The 17784-nt window shown below is 40.4% G+C and overlaps 1 protein-coding gene across 1 annotated transcript in view; it reads right to left on the bottom strand.

Annotated features, from left to right (window-relative positions):
* UPP2 (uridine phosphorylase 2) overlaps positions 1-11548 on the bottom strand; it is a 25545-nt gene extending 13997 nt beyond the window's left edge. The window contains exons 1-2 of the mRNA XM_081314853.1: positions 11246-11548; positions 6601-6759 (exon numbers count right to left, since the gene is read on the bottom strand). Coding sequence (XP_081170979.1) covers positions 6601-6759; positions 11246-11323 — 237 coding nt within the window. The 5' untranslated portion in view covers positions 11324-11548. The remainder of the gene's footprint in view (positions 1-6600; positions 6760-11245) is intronic.
* Between the last annotated feature and the right edge of the window lie 6236 nt (positions 11549-17784).

The following is a 17784-nucleotide window of genomic DNA, read 5'->3' as shown; positions in this document are numbered from 1 at the left end:
TAGATAGATATAGATATAGTTATAGATAGTTTTATATATAGTTATATAGATACATATAACATAAATTTATCCTGCATATGGAATTCTGCTTTTTTCTATGTCAACTCAATTTCTGCAGCTAAACCATACTATCTATCATCTATCTATCTATCTATCTATCTATCTATCTATCTATCTATCTATCTATCTATCTATCTATAACATTAGATATTGGATATATAGATATAACAGAACCTAGTAGTAGCCATTCTGCATGCCACTAAATTAACACAGGATTCAATTGGTATACACCATTCTTCAACAGGGGTGCCTTACAGATGCAAGACTTCAAGCCCTATAATTCTCTGCAATGGCCATTTTGGCTCAGGAATCTTCTTAGCTGAAATCCATACATCTATGTAAATTGAGAAGTCTGATTTTCCTTATGGATGGTAACAAAGCACTAACATTCATTAGCATCAAAACTTTCCATCAAATAATTTTGCTCTGTCCAATAGGATGTAAGCATAAATCTTGACCTCATAGACTGAATTACTGCTGATTTGAACAAAAATACATACTGTACCTCCTCTGTTAATAAGGAAACATGTAGGCTTTTCAAAGTTAGTATATAGTAATAATGCAAGACAGATAATATGGTTCAGAGAAGAAACTAGTATAAATCACCATCTCTGAGTCTGATCCAGCTTGTCTTCAATGCTGCAGCAAAGCACCCCTTTAGACTTATGAGTTGGATTTTTGTTTCTGGCCTATTAATCTTAACACTCTCTTCTCTCCCAGAAATGTAAGTAGGCAATTTCTTTGGAAGCTTTAAACATCTGTTACATCCCACATATTTGAAGAGCAGGAAAATAATTAATAGAAATAGCAAGAACAAACCAAGGCAATTTTTGGCATGTTAAAAATTAGAAGGAGTTGCAGTTTTGAATATATGAATCACTAGATTGGCAATAATCTCCCAAAGAGTATGTGAAGGAAGGAGAAAACAGGAAATTGCTAGTAAATTAGTTATTAAAGCAAAGATGGAGCCGAAAATATTTTCAAATTTGGAAGAAATGGGTCACTGGGATGATTTGGGTCTTAGATTTTGACCTATTTTAAGATTATTAAATTACACCATTTCCTAGGGTGCAAGCTTCACTGAACATAAGGCTGCATAATGTAAGACGGTGAAATTGGGGCTGCTACCTGTGTTTTGGAAAAGCAGCTACAGCCAGGCAGAAATGCTTCCCTGGCACTTCTATCATGCTTTCAGGCATGCATCCATACTCACAGGCATCCAAGCCATTGTTACGACTGCCCGTGCTAACTGAACCACACCCTGGTATTTTCAAGGACCATGGTATTGTCAAGGGTTGACATCCAGAGGCATCCTCACCACCCAGTCCTCTAAGCTTACAAAAGCAAAGGCTAAGGCAGAGTGGGAAAAGAGGTCTCTCTCTCTCTCTCTCTCTCTCTCTCTCTCTCTCTCTCTCTCTCTCTCTCTCTGTGTGTGTGTGTGTGTGTGTGTGTGTGTGTGTGTGTGTGTGAGGAAAGATGAAAGCAAAGGGCCTACAGATGAGGAAGTGGAGGTGATGTCTGCAGATTGACAGCGTAGTACAAGCAGGCAAAAGAACTTTCATTCAACTACAAGGATCATAAGCTACAGCAGGGATGTCCAACCTTGGCGACCTTTAAGACCTGTGGACTTCAACCCCCAGAATTCTCCAGCCCACATGATCAGCTGGGGAATTCTGGGAGATGAAGTCCATAAGTCTTAAAGGGATGTCCAACCTTGGCAACCTTTAAGACCTGTGGACTTCAACCCCCAGAATTCCCCAGCCCACATGGTCAGCTGGGGAATTCTGGGAGTTAAAGTCCATAAGTCTTAAAGTTGCCAAGGTTGGACCTCCCAGAGCTACAGTGAGCAGCATATCCTGGTAAGAGTCCAGCTTGGACGTTTGCCTGGAGCTTGGCAGAAACTAGAAAAGCAGCAACCACACAAGTCATGGTTCCATGCAAACATGCAATATTTATCATGTTGTTTCTATGTACAGCTTATGCACCGGTGACAAATTCCTTGTGTGTCTAATCACACTTGGCCAATAAAGAATTCCAATATCTGTAATATACTTGAAAGAAATTACTTCAAAAAGGACTACCTGATCTGGGCTTCAAAAATCCAAGTAACCACAGATGGCAGTCATAAATTATTTCAAGGAGAAAAGAATAGAAATTAAAAAGTGAAACTTAGCGTAGAAGTATAGAATAAATGAAAGATGAAAATATGGGTAATCCTCACTTATGGACCATAATTGGGGCTGGCTGCTCCACTCCTATGTGACACAGTCATAAAGTGAAGCATCACATGGATGATGCCCAACTTACAATATCAGCTTCAACTATGGTTGTGAAACAAATCATCATGGTTGTTAAGCATGACATCACATGACCATGGCTTGATGCTTCTTGCTAGCTTCTCCACTGACATTGCTTATTGGAAGCCATTGCAGGTCACAAATGACAATTGGATAACCGAGGGAGACTGTGACATCATAAACACATGCCGGTTATCTGGTGCCAAATTGCAATCACATGACAGTGGGGATGCTGCAACAACTGCACATTCAAGGTTGTAAATAATCTTTTTCACAACTATTGTACCTTCACACTGCCACTGAGCAAGCAATCACTAAATGAGGTCTATCTGTAAAAAGATGAGGACCAACTGGGTTGTAAAAATAAAGAAGAGAAATATATACCCTACCAAAACTTTTGTGTCTGTTTGTAACTTTCAATTGGGTGAAATTGGAAGATATAGGGCAACCATTATTGAACCAAGATAATTCAGATAGGATAACTTACAGGATCCCATGGCTCCCATGGGAATGAAATATGGGAAAGTTGTGGCTGCTTCAATGCCACTCCACCATCTGGCTACATTTCCTAGAAACCCATAGGTTGCACGGCACAAAGAAAGATGGGAAGCTCATATGCCGGCCCTCTTTCCTGCCTCTCTCTGGTGCCTGCACCCGATTGGCTGTGGCAAGGCCTGACAGGTGAGCAGCAAGTGGTTGCTTGGTCCAGAGGTCAAAATATGAAATATCTTAATGGTGGTGGGTGGCAAGAGAAGGATGAGGGAGCGATTCGGATGCCTGCTTGTAAGGTAGGGCTGGCTGGGATGTACCAGCAGTCAATGGTGAGCTCTCTTCTTTCCTGGAGGGAGGGGGCTCTCAGGGACACATCAGGATGGGAAGCAGGGATACAGTTTTCCTCATAGTCCACAGCTCCCTTTGTTCCATCTCCCTTCAGCAGCGACAGGCATTTTCGTGGCTCAGCCAAAGAGGAGGAGTGATTTCCAATGCTTCCTGCCAGCTGCCCATAAGCAATGTCAACGGGAAAGCTTGTAAGAAGATGGAAGGTCCTCAAGCTCCCACTGCTTGTTTGCACCCTTTCCACTTATTATGTTCCTCTGTTTAAGTAAGGAAATATCTCCGAAAATATGACCTAGCGAGTCAGAGGTTTTCTAATAGAATATAAAACAGAGAACAGGAGTCACAGCTATAGGGTGGTATTATCTTCAGAGCAGAATGAAGAACATTATCAGAACATGTGAGAAAGTCTGAAGAATTTTGGCACTGCAACAAAATAGCTAACTAATGGGAAACGGTCAGTGTTGGGATTCAGCCGGTTCGCACCACTTCGGCAGAACCGGTAGCTAATTCTTTGTTGCCCAGGCCCAGAATGGACTTCCGGAAGGGGCATCCACACAGAGAACCGGTTGTTCCCATATCTGAATCCCACCACTGGAAACGGTGCAGTTGGAATGATATTGCTGTAATTTGTAACTGTAAGGGACAGGTTAGGAGAGAGAGAGAAAGGTCAGGTTGAAGAATGTGGCTGGAACAATGGTGATGAGGAACTAGAAGATCAAGACTTGGAAATGTGAAGATAGAAAGAATGGACAGAATAAGGATTGAAGGTCTGAGCATAAATAGTATATCTGAGAAAAGATAAGAGAAATGGGGCGCTTAGGACAGATAAGTGCAAGTAATTAGAAACACGGTATAAGAAATAGGAATAAATGAAAGAATACAAAACTGTTCAGACAAGAAACAAAGTTTATTTTTGTAGTGCACTTTGATAGTAAGCTCTCACTTCTTCAATGACCATCAGTCTGTGTGTCTCATCCAAATCTGTACCATCCCCAAAACTATAACAGCTGTGAGAAGTTTTTTTATCCAAATATATATTATTCTTTATACTGTTTCCACCTTCTCCTTAAAATAGTATCAGAATCCACAATGGTGTGAGAATCAGTGTCTCCACTAGATAATTAACAGTCAAGCTAAAACTAAGTTAATCAACTAAAATGAGCAAACTTCCTCAAATAAGTTACCCAGGACTAATCCATATATATCAGTGGATAAGGTCTGCAAACACAAACAGAGTTAATTAAATTAGGTCTCTTAAACTGCACGTTCACAAGAATAAACACACACACACACACACCCCTCAAGTGTCACCCCAGAATCAGCACATGACACCCCAGACAAGCTCCCCCTATAAAAATCTCTACAGCCTGCCCTTAAATGCAAACTGTTTTGCTTTCGGGAATAAATATTTCTTTTTTCCTCACAACTGTTTGGATCTCATTTTTATTTATTCTTGCCCAGCCCCAACTCGAATTGGAACCCCAAATTATTCTTCTGACACAGGGCTCTACAAATTCAGCTGCAACTTGGTGCATCAGGTCAGCCGCATTTTATTTTTCCCTTTTGGCAGTGCTCAGGACAAGCCCATCTCTCTATGTTTCCTTTCCTCATACTTCATTGGCTGAATTGTGGTGTGTGAGAAAGGCATGGAAAACTGGGCCTATGTGCATCAACTGGATTTGTTGAGGATTTAAGTTTTGCTAGGTTCAAAGATGGCGTAGTGTGACCTGAATTTCAAAGGCAAAAATATTCTAATAGAATAAAAATTCAACAGGGAAAAAAATAATCCGTAGACCATAATAGGGAAGCATCAAAACATCTGCAGCTGTTTCTTTCTTTTTTTTTATCAAGGTGGGATGAAAATAGCAAGGGAGTTTTAGCTGTTTTAGAATCTTCCAGGGTTTTACTGCAATCTTTCACTGAAAACATTCTCCTTACTAAGGGATTCTAGGGGAGAAATAAGAGGAGTGAGGAAAGAACAGCAGAACGAACGCCAGATTATCTAGAAAAGATCCTCTAGAGCAGGGCTGTCAAATTGCCGGTCCCTGGGCCGGTTGCATCATGTGGAGGACGTGCCCACCCCAGCTCCGGCAATGCAAAAAAAAAAGTGACAATATGTCACGACACGTCACATGACGTGGCGAGTTTGACACCTGTGCTCTAGAGAAGTGGTCCAGAAAAATATATGAAAAAACATCCTACTTCGATTTAAAATGAAAGCCTTTGAAAACAGTATAAAAAGTAAGATCTTTACTCTGCTACTTTTACTGTCGTGTGACAATAACATGCAGTATTACAACTTTGCCGCCTCCAAGCTCTGAGGTTTTTTTTGGGGGGGGGGGAGGACAGGAAAGTTGATATAAATGGCTGCCAAGCTTGACCTGTCTAAGGAAGGATCTTCTCATTGGCAAATCCTAGCTTCTCCCGGATATGCCCCAGTTATGCCAGGGTCGTACCTGGCTGGCAATTCTCACTGAGGCGTGAAAGGGGGTAAAACAAGCCAGGCACAGTGAAATACAAGCAGAACACAGCAAAAAGAAGCCACTATGTGTATAGTATGCACAAAACTCATCATCAGCCAAGGTGCTGGTGTTTCCAGCACGTCAGATTTGTTCAGCAAGAGCCAACACTGGGATTCATGATTAGTCTTATGGTCTTTAATAAAAAGTAGCAGTTCATCCAGATCTTTTCCAATACTGAGCCATGCTTTCTATGGCTGTCTGCAGGTGTGGAAGTTCGGGACAGTTATCCCCAATGGTCCCACTTATAAGCTTGCTGGGGTGGGGAGGTATCTCCACATCTTCCTAATAAAAGCAATTTATTCGGCTTTCCAACTTTCTGCTTTAGCCCCTTAAGGGATAAACTGAGATTACACAATATGGCCTTAGGCACTCTTGCTGACATGCATTAGGTAGAAATAGTGGAAAAGTGTAAAGGATTGAAGGAGCTTCTAGTTCAAAGAAATGATGCTTGTCAGTTAAACCCAGGCGCTGAAAACCTGTTCCTTGAGCACCCCGCAATGATGTTCATACTTCTTCTCTGGTTCCTCCTCTGACAAGTCGTACACACACACACACACACACACACACACACACACACACACACACACACACACACATAATGTTTGTTAAGCATTCAGAATACACTTGCTTAGTCCCAGACACGGGACAAATCTTATTTCCTGTTTCAACCTAGCCCAAGGCCATCTACAGGCAGTAGCCACAGCAGTGGCAGCTCATATTTGTGTAAATTTTTTTGGCTTGCTAACAAAGAATAAAGGGAGACCGATATGATCATTTCAAACTTATTTGTTCTCATCAGTCAGCCATACCTTTCTATATGCTGGAATGGTCAGACACTGTGCGCTATTAGGGGGAGTTCCCAGGATTCCCCATAAGGTACTTACGCTGATGGAGAGCACCGGGCCCACTTTATACATGGAGTAACGATCAGTCCCAGCACAAATATCTTTCAAGTCATTGTCCTCCCCTTTGTGTCCAAGTTCTTTCTGCATGAACTGAGCAAAAGCTTTCATTCTGTTGGGGCTTCCTCCCACACAGACAAACTGCAAAAGGATGATAAGGGTATCAGCCCGTATAGCAACAACAACTCTCCACCTACTGCTGCTAAGCTGTCAAAATGGTTTTGTACATTTTTATATCCAAAAGGAGATCATACTTGAAAGCATGAAGTAAAAGATGGTCCTGATCCACTTGTGCAATGGGGACACAAGAGGTCCCCGCTGATGAGGATTTGATCAGGATCATCCCATGGAATTTAATCATTGTGCGACTTAAGAGCAGAATATAACAAGTTGATTTTATTTTTGTCATGATATTGGAAGACCTAAATCAGGGACGAGCAATTTGGGGGAGTGGGGGTTGAGCCTTCTTTATTTTTTAAAACAGTGTTTTGGCTCAAGTACTGTCACAAATGGCTGGTTTTACATTTTCAGCCAGAGGTTCAGGGTACAGATTTTAAAACTAATTTACAGTATTTATTATTTTTTAATCCCACTTTCATTATTACTCCTTCTTCCTCTTCTTTTCTCACAACAGCCCTGTGAGGTGGGCTGGGCCAAAAGAAAGTGACTGGCCCAAGTTCACTCAGCTGGTTTTCCTGCCTTTGGCAGGACTAAAACTCGCAGTCTCCTGATGCCTTCACCACTAGCCAAACTGGCCATGCAAAGTAAACATATAGCTAATCAATACCATTTTGATTGTTGTACACCACCTAGAATTGCTTCTGTGAGATGGATAACCATATAAATCTGATTAATAAATAATAAATCCATTTTACAACTGAATTTCAGCAGTGTAATCTTTGAAGGTCTGTGGGGCACTGCCAAAACAAGTCTGGGGAACTATGGGTCATTAGATAGCCACCCAGGCTGTATCCCACTGCACTTTGCTATAAGAAATGCACAATTTCTATTGAAAGGAGCCCTTCTATATCCTTCACCAGTTGTGAGGGTCTAGTAATCTACTATCCATGAATAAAAAAATTGAAATGCTTTGTCTCCTGCAAGAATATTCAGTGAAGTGAAACAGGAGTGTGGATAATGTTACGTCCTATATATTATTTGATTCAGTAAAAGGGGCTGGAGGGAGAAGAAAGAAAAGAGGTGCAGGGCCAGTATTAGATCTCCCCTATATATCTGGTTCTGCATTGACTACATTGTCTCTGGAATTCTGCCCACATTTTGAAGGGACAAGTGGCACAACAACCAAAAATGCATCTGGATTTCACATCTGATGTGCAATGTCTGCATTTTGTATCTCAATTTTGTCCCCAGTCCAAAATGCCTTATTTGCAGCGACTGTAATTTTCAGCAGAAAATAAACCCAGCAAAATAAGCAAGCATTGCATATACACTGCAAGTAGTTATTTATGCTAGAAACAAAGTCGAACCAGATGCTGAAGTACTGTGTGGTCTGCTCTATTATTTCAAGAAGGGTGCAAAATTCTACACGTGCAGTCGGGAACTGCAAGCGTACATGCATGTGGAATGTTGGATGGAAAAAGAAGCAAAAATCACGTGAATTGAGAGGATAACTAATCAAGGCAAGGAAATGCTTTGAATAGTTCCCACTGAAACCAATTAAAAATTTATCTTAATATTTCCATTATAATCAATGAGGTTTTAAATACTTACAGCAGCTTGGGTTCCACATGTTCTCCAGAAATAAGAAATTCATTGGGCTTTTTCTTATACAGCACAAATAAGCATTTCTGAAGCAAGGCAATTTTACTTTATTTAAAATAAGATTTAGTGAAAATTTTACAGGGAACATAAAAATTAATACAAACTAATAAAGAGTAAAAGCAATGTAGAAAGGAATAAAGAGGAAATAAAAAACAAGAATAGAGAAAAAGAATAAAAAGAAACAGAAAGAAGAAGCGTCCAACTTCATTTGCAGCAAAAATATAATAGTAAAAATTATCTCTTACTCTATAATTACATAAGGAAGTTCACACTTTACTTTTATGCATTTTTTGTAATCATCGACGCCACAAATCATAAATGCATTTTTCCTGTTTTATGTATAAAGTCTATACTGTAAGGGTTTTCCATTCAGTCGAAAGTGTAGATCCTTTTCTTTTTCTGATCAAAGAGGTTAATTTAGCCATCACTGAGGACCAAGGCAAATTTCTAAATGGAATTCATTTGTTGAAGACCTTTAGATCAGTGTTTTTCAACCTTTTTTGGGCAAAGGCACACTTGTTTCATGAAAAAAATCACGAGGCACTCCACCGTTTTCCGCACCGTTGGGCCTCCCCACGGTCGCTACACAAACGGTCGTAAGTTGAGGATGGCCTGTGTTCTCAAGGGGTTGGACTAGATGACCTCCAAGGTCCCTTCCAACTTCTTCTTCTTCTTCTTCTTCTTCTTCTTCTTCTTATTATTATTATTATTATTATTATTATTATTATTATTATTATTATTATTATTATTATTATTATTATTATTATTATTATTAGCCTCTTTATTTTATTTTATTTTGGGGCTTTTGTTTGTTTGTTTTTGCTGTGAAGGAAAAGGAAAGCTTGCATTTCTTTTTAATTTATCTTTCTGTATTTTCTTTTTTCTCTTCTTTTCTTTCTTCCTTCCTTCCTTCCCTCTCTTCCCTCCCTCTCTTTTCTTTCTTTATCTTCCTTCCTTCCTTTCTCTCTCCCACTTTCTTTCCCTCCCTCTCAATTTCTTGCTTTCTACTTGTTGTGGAAATTGGAAGCTACTTGCATTTCTTTTTAATTTTTCTTTCTGCATTTTTCTCCTTCATTTATTTTTCTTTCTTTTTCTTTCTTTCTTTCCTTCTTTCTTTCTTTTCTCTTTCTTTCTTTCTCTTTCTTTTCTCTTTCTTTCTTTCTATCTTTCTTCCTTTCTTTCCTGCCTTTCTTTCTCCCACTTTCTTTCCCTCCCTCTCCCGGTGCCCAACCGAGGCCGTGCAACAGGCAACAGCCTCCTCAGGGCTCAGCCAGCCAGAACTCACCCTCCCGTCTAGCTCAGCCCGTTCGGTAAAAATGCCGAACGGGCTCAGAAGGCGTTCCCAGGCACTCCGCCGCAGGCCCCAGGCGCCCCGTTGCTCGGAACGGCCCGGCCACTTTAGGTCCAGGTTCCCCGCCGCCCGACTCATCTTCGGCGGCCTCAGAAACGTTGCCGCCGCCGCGGGTCAGGCCCGGCGGACCCGGACCGGCACACCAACATCTCCCGTGGCCTCTGCAAGTTGTTATGGCACCGGGAACTCCCGGTGCCCAGCCGAGGCCGTGCAACAGGCAACAGCCTCCTCAGGGCTCAGCCAGCCAGAACTCACCCTCCCGTCTAGCTCAGCCGCGGGCCACGGCCATCTTCTCCGGAGGGAGGTAAAAAAAAAAAATTCCCACGGCACACCAGGCAACAGCTCGCGGCACACTAGTGTGCCGCGGAACAGCGGTTGAAAAACACTGCTTTAGATAACAGTCTTATGCAAAAGACTGCATAATGTATCCTCAATTTAAAGGACTACTTAGGGAAAAGACGTCAGTTAACCAAAAGGCTTGTTAATATTAAATGTTTGTAATTAATGTATTTTTTATGCCATGGACATAAATTTGCATCATTTGTGTTAGGGCAATTGTCCAGATGGGTTTTAAAACTGATAGACATCCATTATTTTGTTTGTATGGGGGCGGGGGGGGGGATCCAAATGCAAATTTAACCCATTACACCCAAGGTTCTATAAATTACAGGGCAAATAATTGAGATTAAATTGCAAAAGTTAAAAAATTAGGGCTATCAAATTTGGGCCTCAAAAATCTGGATGACCAGAAGATGACTGCAAAAATAGATTTTTGTGTATCTCTTTGCTTCATGTAGTAGATAGATGTATTCACTTCAGATCTGCTAATCCTAGCAGAGACGCAGAGCCTGTCAGTTCTTAACATCTCCAGCTAAAAAGATTAGATACAAGAAGTGGCCTATCAGGATTAATAAACAAGTATTATTTTTATATGTCAGAATATCACTTCCTAAACTCTCATTTTTTTCTCTTGTCTGGGAATTCTGTTCCTCTGAAATGTGAACCAGTATCAAATTTGGAGCCCAGATTTTTCTTTCTGAAAGTTTTCCACGAGACTAGACACACTTTGCAATATAGTTGGTGTTAATTTATCTGAAACTATCCCTAAGCAGCTTTGGAAGTGGCATCAACAGAAATCAGGCTCTTCTCCTTGGCAAGAGAAATGGGAAATGATACTAGGATGAGTCAAATGCCACCATGCATTGTTTTGGAACTGGAGCCAGAGAAACTACCTCCGGGGAAGAATTTAGCCCATCAAACCGGCTTTGTTTTCTCAATCTCCTTCCTTCACTGGGAAGAGAAGGGTAAACTGCCCATAACTGTGGCTGCAGCGTACTTTTTGAGCCACTTTGCCGAATAGCACAGACTATTCCCTTAGGACCTTTAACTCATCTCTGAAGCTTGCCTGCGGTTTTGGTAACAAAAAAAAGAAAAAGAAAAAGAAAAAAGAAGAGCAGCAAGAGCAGAAGGGAAGGTGTTCAGAAAAGCCGTTACCTTTATGTCTCCAAACATGGCTGGCAGGTTGTGCGTTTTGGTTCCTAAATCTAAGTGGTAAAGGATGTCTTCCTCCATTAAATCCAAGTGAGGGTTCTTAACGTAAACAAATGCATTCCTAGGAAAGAAACATAAAAAGAGAAGGAAGAAGGGAAATTGCAAGGTAACATATGGCAACCCAGGAATTCAGGTGAAGTTGTAAACTGCCCGCTTATATATTAATAATGCTAAGGTTGGAGCGGGAAACAGAAGACGGGGCCAAACAGGCTCTTTCCAGATGATCAGTTTTTTCGTACAATAAATGTGTCACTATTGCCCGCTTGGTATGCTGACTGCAAACCTCTTGCCTGGAGGTTGAGGTTCTTGGTGTCCTGCAGCAATATGTTTTATATTCAGGAAGTGGCATTTTCCCCTCCTTTCCCTTCACTGGTGTCTTGTCTTTGCCTTCTGAAATGACTTCGTGTGACTGTTAATAGACACATTCCTTATGGTTTGTGAGGCCATTAATAACAATCACATTGCCATTTAGTTCTGCAATCTTCTTTATTGTCTTCACAATGTCACCAGTGGTGGTATTCTCTTGTGGTGCTCAGAAAGAACAGAACAGCAGCCTGCTAGATCAAACCAAGCCTTTGTCTGTTCTAAAGCACACACCCCCACAAAGACATAGGACTGCTGGAGTAAAGGACACTCAGCCACTCCGTATATAAGCAGCCTCATTCTCACATTGTGTTTCTCACGTCCGCTCAATCAGAGATCTCATAAATAAAGCATGAAGGTGCTAGCCATCTTCTGGTGCTGACCTCCAGCAGCTACAATTTAGTTTAGGGTGTGCTGTCTCTGAACACTGAGGTTTGCCATTTTATTTTTCCATGCCCTGCCAGGTATTTCTGGAAACTCAATATATCTGGTGGGAAGGGGAGGTAAACATTCCTTTGTTAAGCTAGGCTCCTAGCAGCTACATGAATACACACACACACACACACACACACACACACACACAAACATATGTTAAATGTTTGTTAAGTATTTAGAATGCACTTGCTTAAGTCCCAAACACGGGACAAATCTAACAGAGAGAGAGAGAGAGCCTGTGGCCTAGGGGTTAAATCAAGTGCTTGAGAGGCAGTCGGCCCAGGTTTGAATCTCAGAATGGTATGGCTGACTGATGAGAACAAATAAGTTTGAAATGATCATATCGGTCTCCCTTTATTTTTTGTTAGCAAGCCAAAAAATTTACATATAATTTTTTTTCCAGCTTCTTAATCCAGTTTACTGCTGTGGGATTCCTAATCATGGTCTATCCAAGTACTAGTCAGGTCTGATTATATTTTCCGTGTATAAGATGCTGTTTTTTCCTGCAAACACCCTCTTCAAAAATCAGGAAAAATAATGGTAACCTCCGCAGCCCAGGGCACGCCTGTGTGCGTTGCCATGCCACCTGGTGCAGGTGTCAAGCCCCTGTGGGCTGCCACTAATGGGAGAGGGGAGGGAGCAAGATCTTCGGCTGGCCGAACTTGCGGATTTGCTGGCTCAGCTTTTTGGTGCTCCGCTGATCAGCGCAAAGAGCGTCTTATACAAGGGTGCGTCTTATAGATGGAAAAATATGGTAGTTCTTTTTTGTATTATCCAAGTACCAGAGCATTTTATTAGCTGGAATTATCCCTAAGAAACATGGGCTCCCTACTTTACTGGATAGCAATAGCACTTAGATGTACTGTATATACTGCTTCATGGTGCTTTACAGTCCTCTATAAGTGGTTTAAGGGATGCGGTGGTTCAGTGGGTTAGGACGCTGAGCTTGTCGATCAGAAGGTCGGCAGTTTGGCGGGTCAAATCCCAAGTGCCGCGTAACAGAGTGAGCACCTGTTACTCGTCCCAGCTTCTGCCCACCTAGCAGTTCGAAAGCACGTAAAAATGCAAGTAGAAAAATAGGGACCACTACGGTGGGAAGGTAACAGCGTTCCATGCGCCTTTGGCGTCTAGTCATGCCGGCCACATGACCACGGAGACGTCCTCGGACAAACGCTGGCTCTTCGGCTTTGAAATGGAGATGAGCACCAGCCCCTAGAGTCGGAAACGACTAGCACGCATGTGCGGGGGAACCTTTACCTTTACCTTTACCTTTATAAGTGGTTTACAGCAGGGGTGTCAAACTCACAACGTTACATGACGTGTCGCAATATTGATATATTTCCATTGTCGACAATGGGGTGGGCGCAGTTTCGGCATGACGCATCTGGCCTGCAGGCCGGCAGTTTGACACCCCTCGTTTAGAGAGTCAACAATATTTTACCAACCTGGGAAGGATGGAAGGCTGAGTCAACCTTGAGCCCCATCAGGATTGAACTTGGATGTTTCCAAAGTGATGCTGAACAGCTTGTCTTAGAGCTACATTAATTAAATTATCCTTTAAGCTATTCAGAAGATGACAAATTGCATTTTTAAGAATATAGTTCAGCATCACATTAAACTCCTTAATATTTCTTTTAAATAATTCTTCCAGAGATCTACTAAAATATGAGATAGTATTTTCTGATTAAATTCATTTTTTAATCATAGAAACCCATATTGAAGAAAAATAAAAGGGAATGCTTAGCTTCATGAGGAGATAAATGGAAGACAAAAGGATTACTCAAGAATAAGAGAGAAAGCCAACAAAGGTTTAAAATGAAAATAACTGCTCAAGAGTCAGAAGCAACAAGACAAAAGAGAAATAACAGACAAAACATATCAGCTAAAAGAGTAAGATACAACAACATAATTAAGGGATAACTCATGAGACAAAAGACCCATCAACAATTCTACCACTTTTTAGCTTCTTATTCTTACTTACTTTGTATTCTAATTCTTTTATTTTGATTTTGTAAGCTGCCCAGAGCCCTGTCAGGTTCAGAGAGTCAAATCAATTTCATAAACAAAAAATTACTTGAGGTGTTTCTTCCCCCTCAATCTCTGTGTCCAGCTGACATGTCTGCTAGCACATCAGGATTGGGAGAGCCAAAGAGGTTATGAGCAGCCAGTTTGATCTGGATCAGAACCAAGAGAATGCAAACCCACCAGGTGTGGCATTTGTTTCAAGATCAGCTGTGGCTGAGCATCCTTGCCAAGGAAAGACTTTAATTGTGTTATGTAGGTATTAAGCTTATATACTATCTCAGGCATGTCAAACATGTGACGTCACATGACGTCATGCAACATAGTGCGGTTTCGGCATGACGCATCCATCCTGCAGGCTGGCAGTTTGACATGTCTGTACTATCTCATTGAAGGAGCTTCAGTCATTTACAAATACTGTTAGGATGGATGAATGAGACACTGATCAAATCTCTGAACACTGAGGTCCCAGGACCTTGACTTCAATATTTGCTCTAGTACACAGTTATTCTTATAGTTGTAAAATTGTATGGCTGTTGTTTTAATGACTGTAATAAAGCATGCTATCATTTTATTTTGATCTGAATCAAGAGAGATGTATAGTCTGTTCATATGCAGCAGAAGGGTCTTGGGCAGTGGTGGGATTCAGCTAGTTCGCACCAATTCAGCAGAACCGGTAGCTAATTTTTTGTTGCCCAAGCCCAGAATGGATGTCCGGAAGTGGCAAAACACACACAGAACCGGTTGTTCACATATTTGAATCCCACCACTGGTCTTGGGGCTTACTGGTTGGGAAGGGGTACATCCTGAAGCCCTCTGTTGGTTGGAGGTTTTAATAGCAGGCTGAATGACATTTCTAGGAGCTGGAAAAGATTCTACCTGGCAAATCTCTGGGGGATTCAGCTCACAAATCCACGACTGGATCCAATATTATATCTGAGATTATGTAGTTTCATGGAGGCACCATTGACATTTTTTTAAAAAAAATCCATTAAAAAGAAGTTTCCCTTTTTTTCCTAATGGCTATATTGCCTGGGGGGGATGGCACCCCACAAAAATCCAAAGTGATTAACATTTCTTCAACTACACTATCTCCTCTTGCAGACTGACCATTTTTTAACTTCTTATAGCATTTATTACTTTCGTACATCATTTTTTTTTCTTGGACACTAACATCTATAACATTCATTTCAATTCCATCCTTTAACAGATCATTATCCTTCCCGTACAGATCTCTGAAATTTCTAGGATTCTGTTTAACCTCATATCACTTGAAATGTTTTTTTTTACATGTCCTGGCTTCAGCAAAGGGAGAAAATATCCATGCATTTGGTAAGCAAAGTGCAGGCACGAAGTGGGTGGTTCGTGTGAGGCTTGAAAGAATGTCAGGAAAGCTGACAAGGAATGAGCCAGAGGCTTGGCTAGGAACAGCAACAGTGATAGCACTTAGACTTGTAAGCCACCCTACAGTGCTTTACAGCACTCTCTGAGCAGTTTAGAGAGTCAGCATATTGTCCCCAACAATCTGGGTCCTCCTTTTACCGACCTTGGAAGGCCGAGACAAATTTGAGCCAGTCAGGATCAAACTCCTGGCAGTTGGAATGCAGAGTTAGCCTGCAATACTGCATTCTAACCACTGCGCCACCATGGCTCATAATATGCCAAAATCAAAAGGAAGCAGGAATCAAGAACAGGAATTCAAGAAGTCAGATATCAAAATTGTTTCCAGCAATGGAACATGGTCCCTGCACAGTTTATATCTACTCCCCTCTGAGTATGCACAACTGAGGCTCTTTCTGCTCAGCGGGTGCCAGTATTGAGGCAGTGGCTTGCTTGCAGAGCTAGCATTTTGCCACTTGCCCGTAAGGCAGTTACTTTGCCAGAGTGCAGAATCCTCGTGCTAGGGAAGTTTGCCCTGTTTCTTGGAGCCTGGCTTTGAGGATATGACAGTTTTATTTTTAATTCTATTTTTTTTCTGCTGGAAGGTGTTTAGCCCTCTTCATGCAATTCCAAACCTTTTTTTTTATTTATCAAAATAATTGCACATTGTCTGTCTCTTTCAATGTGAACTATTTCCACATCTTTTTTTCTTTATTTAATCTCCACTTTATGTCAATTTTCTTGGGGGAATAATCTATCTTTAAATATATTTTTATATATTCATATAGAACGTATACTTTCTCTTCCTGTAATCATGTTACTTTTACTCTAGTTCCTCGTTTCCTTTTCTTCAATGGCTGTTTTCCCCATTGCAGCATCCATTCTTGAAAAAAAATAATCATCTGTTCCACATTCAGAACCTCAAATTACCTCGAATGCTTCACTAATTGCTTCTATTTTTCATCACAATTAAATCAACCATGTTTTATATGTATTCTTGTCATGCATAAATACGAATGAGTTTTTTGCATAAACTACATGTTCACAATATACTTTTTTCTACTAGATATTCATCAAATTGTCATCATCTTCATTCATTCATTCTTGGATCTTCTCTCAATAGTCACTTCACTTTTTCCCCCCCTATCTGCCTCATTGCTATAATGACTTTTTGTCATCTAGCAGAATAATTTCCCCCTTGGGTTGAATTCATTCAGAATTTTGCCATTTTCCCCACAACTCATCCTTGGTTCTTTCATTATCATTATTCACTGGGGCATAATATACAACCACTAGCAATTTATAGATGTTTACTTTCATACATATTACATCAATGATACCAATTCATACTTTTGGACAGACATTTTAGTCTTTTTATTCAAAGTTATACCTATACCTTAGCTTTTCTGTCTATATTCTTCTACTTCACTCTACAAGATGAGATTGTCTTCATTCAAATCTATTATATTGATCTTCTTCCTCATAGACATAGAAGAGATCTATTTTTTTCTTTCATTTTTTCATAATTCGTGTTTTTTTTACTGCTTCTCGTATGTAGTTTGCAGTCTTCCATATGGTATGGCTATCACCAATTGGCCCATAGATTTTGACCTCATTCATCCAAGATGGCTTTAGTCAATCAAGGTTTTTACATAATGTTTTTAGCAAGATAGAGAATGTGTAGATTAGGTTATCAGTCTTGTTATAACTGGAGCACATTCACCTTTAAAAATAAAAACAGATATAAGCCAGCATAGAAATCTTCCTGAAGAGATGTAATGGATATGGAGTAGAAGTAATAGGGATAAGTGTTCATATAGTTTAGCTACTCATTAAGTTAAGATACAGATAATAGGTCTATGTCTAAGGATCTATTTGGGAATTTATATCTTTTGAACAACCTGACATAGTAGTCAAGTCTGTTGATAATGCCAAAAAGTGATTAAAAAAAGAAATAGGGTTCCAAATCAGAAAAAAAAAATGAAATAGTAAATTGGTTTCAGTGTAAGTACATTTTAATCGTCATAAGACATGGATTTGCATGCACAATAACTGGAGCTAGGCTAGTGATCAGAAAAGGAATTTTAATTATGATAGAGAGTTCAATGAAAATGTTAATGTAGGATGTGGTAGCTGTGACAAAAGGTTAATTATACACTAAGAAACATTAAAAAGAGATTTCAAAACTTTTGGGACAGCTATATTTGAAATTCTACTAGCAGTTCTTTTAAGCCTACTGGTAAAGACTCCTTGAGTTGAGTTCATCCCCTAGTGACTATGTG

The sequence above is a fragment of the Vipera berus genome (assembly GCF_964194415.1).
Source record: "Vipera berus genome assembly, chromosome: 1".
In the NCBI taxonomy this organism is placed as follows: Eukaryota; Metazoa; Chordata; class Lepidosauria; order Squamata; family Viperidae; genus Vipera; species Vipera berus.
The sequence above is the reverse complement of the archived record's forward strand: the minus strand, read 5'-3'. Positions and strand labels throughout refer to the sequence as shown.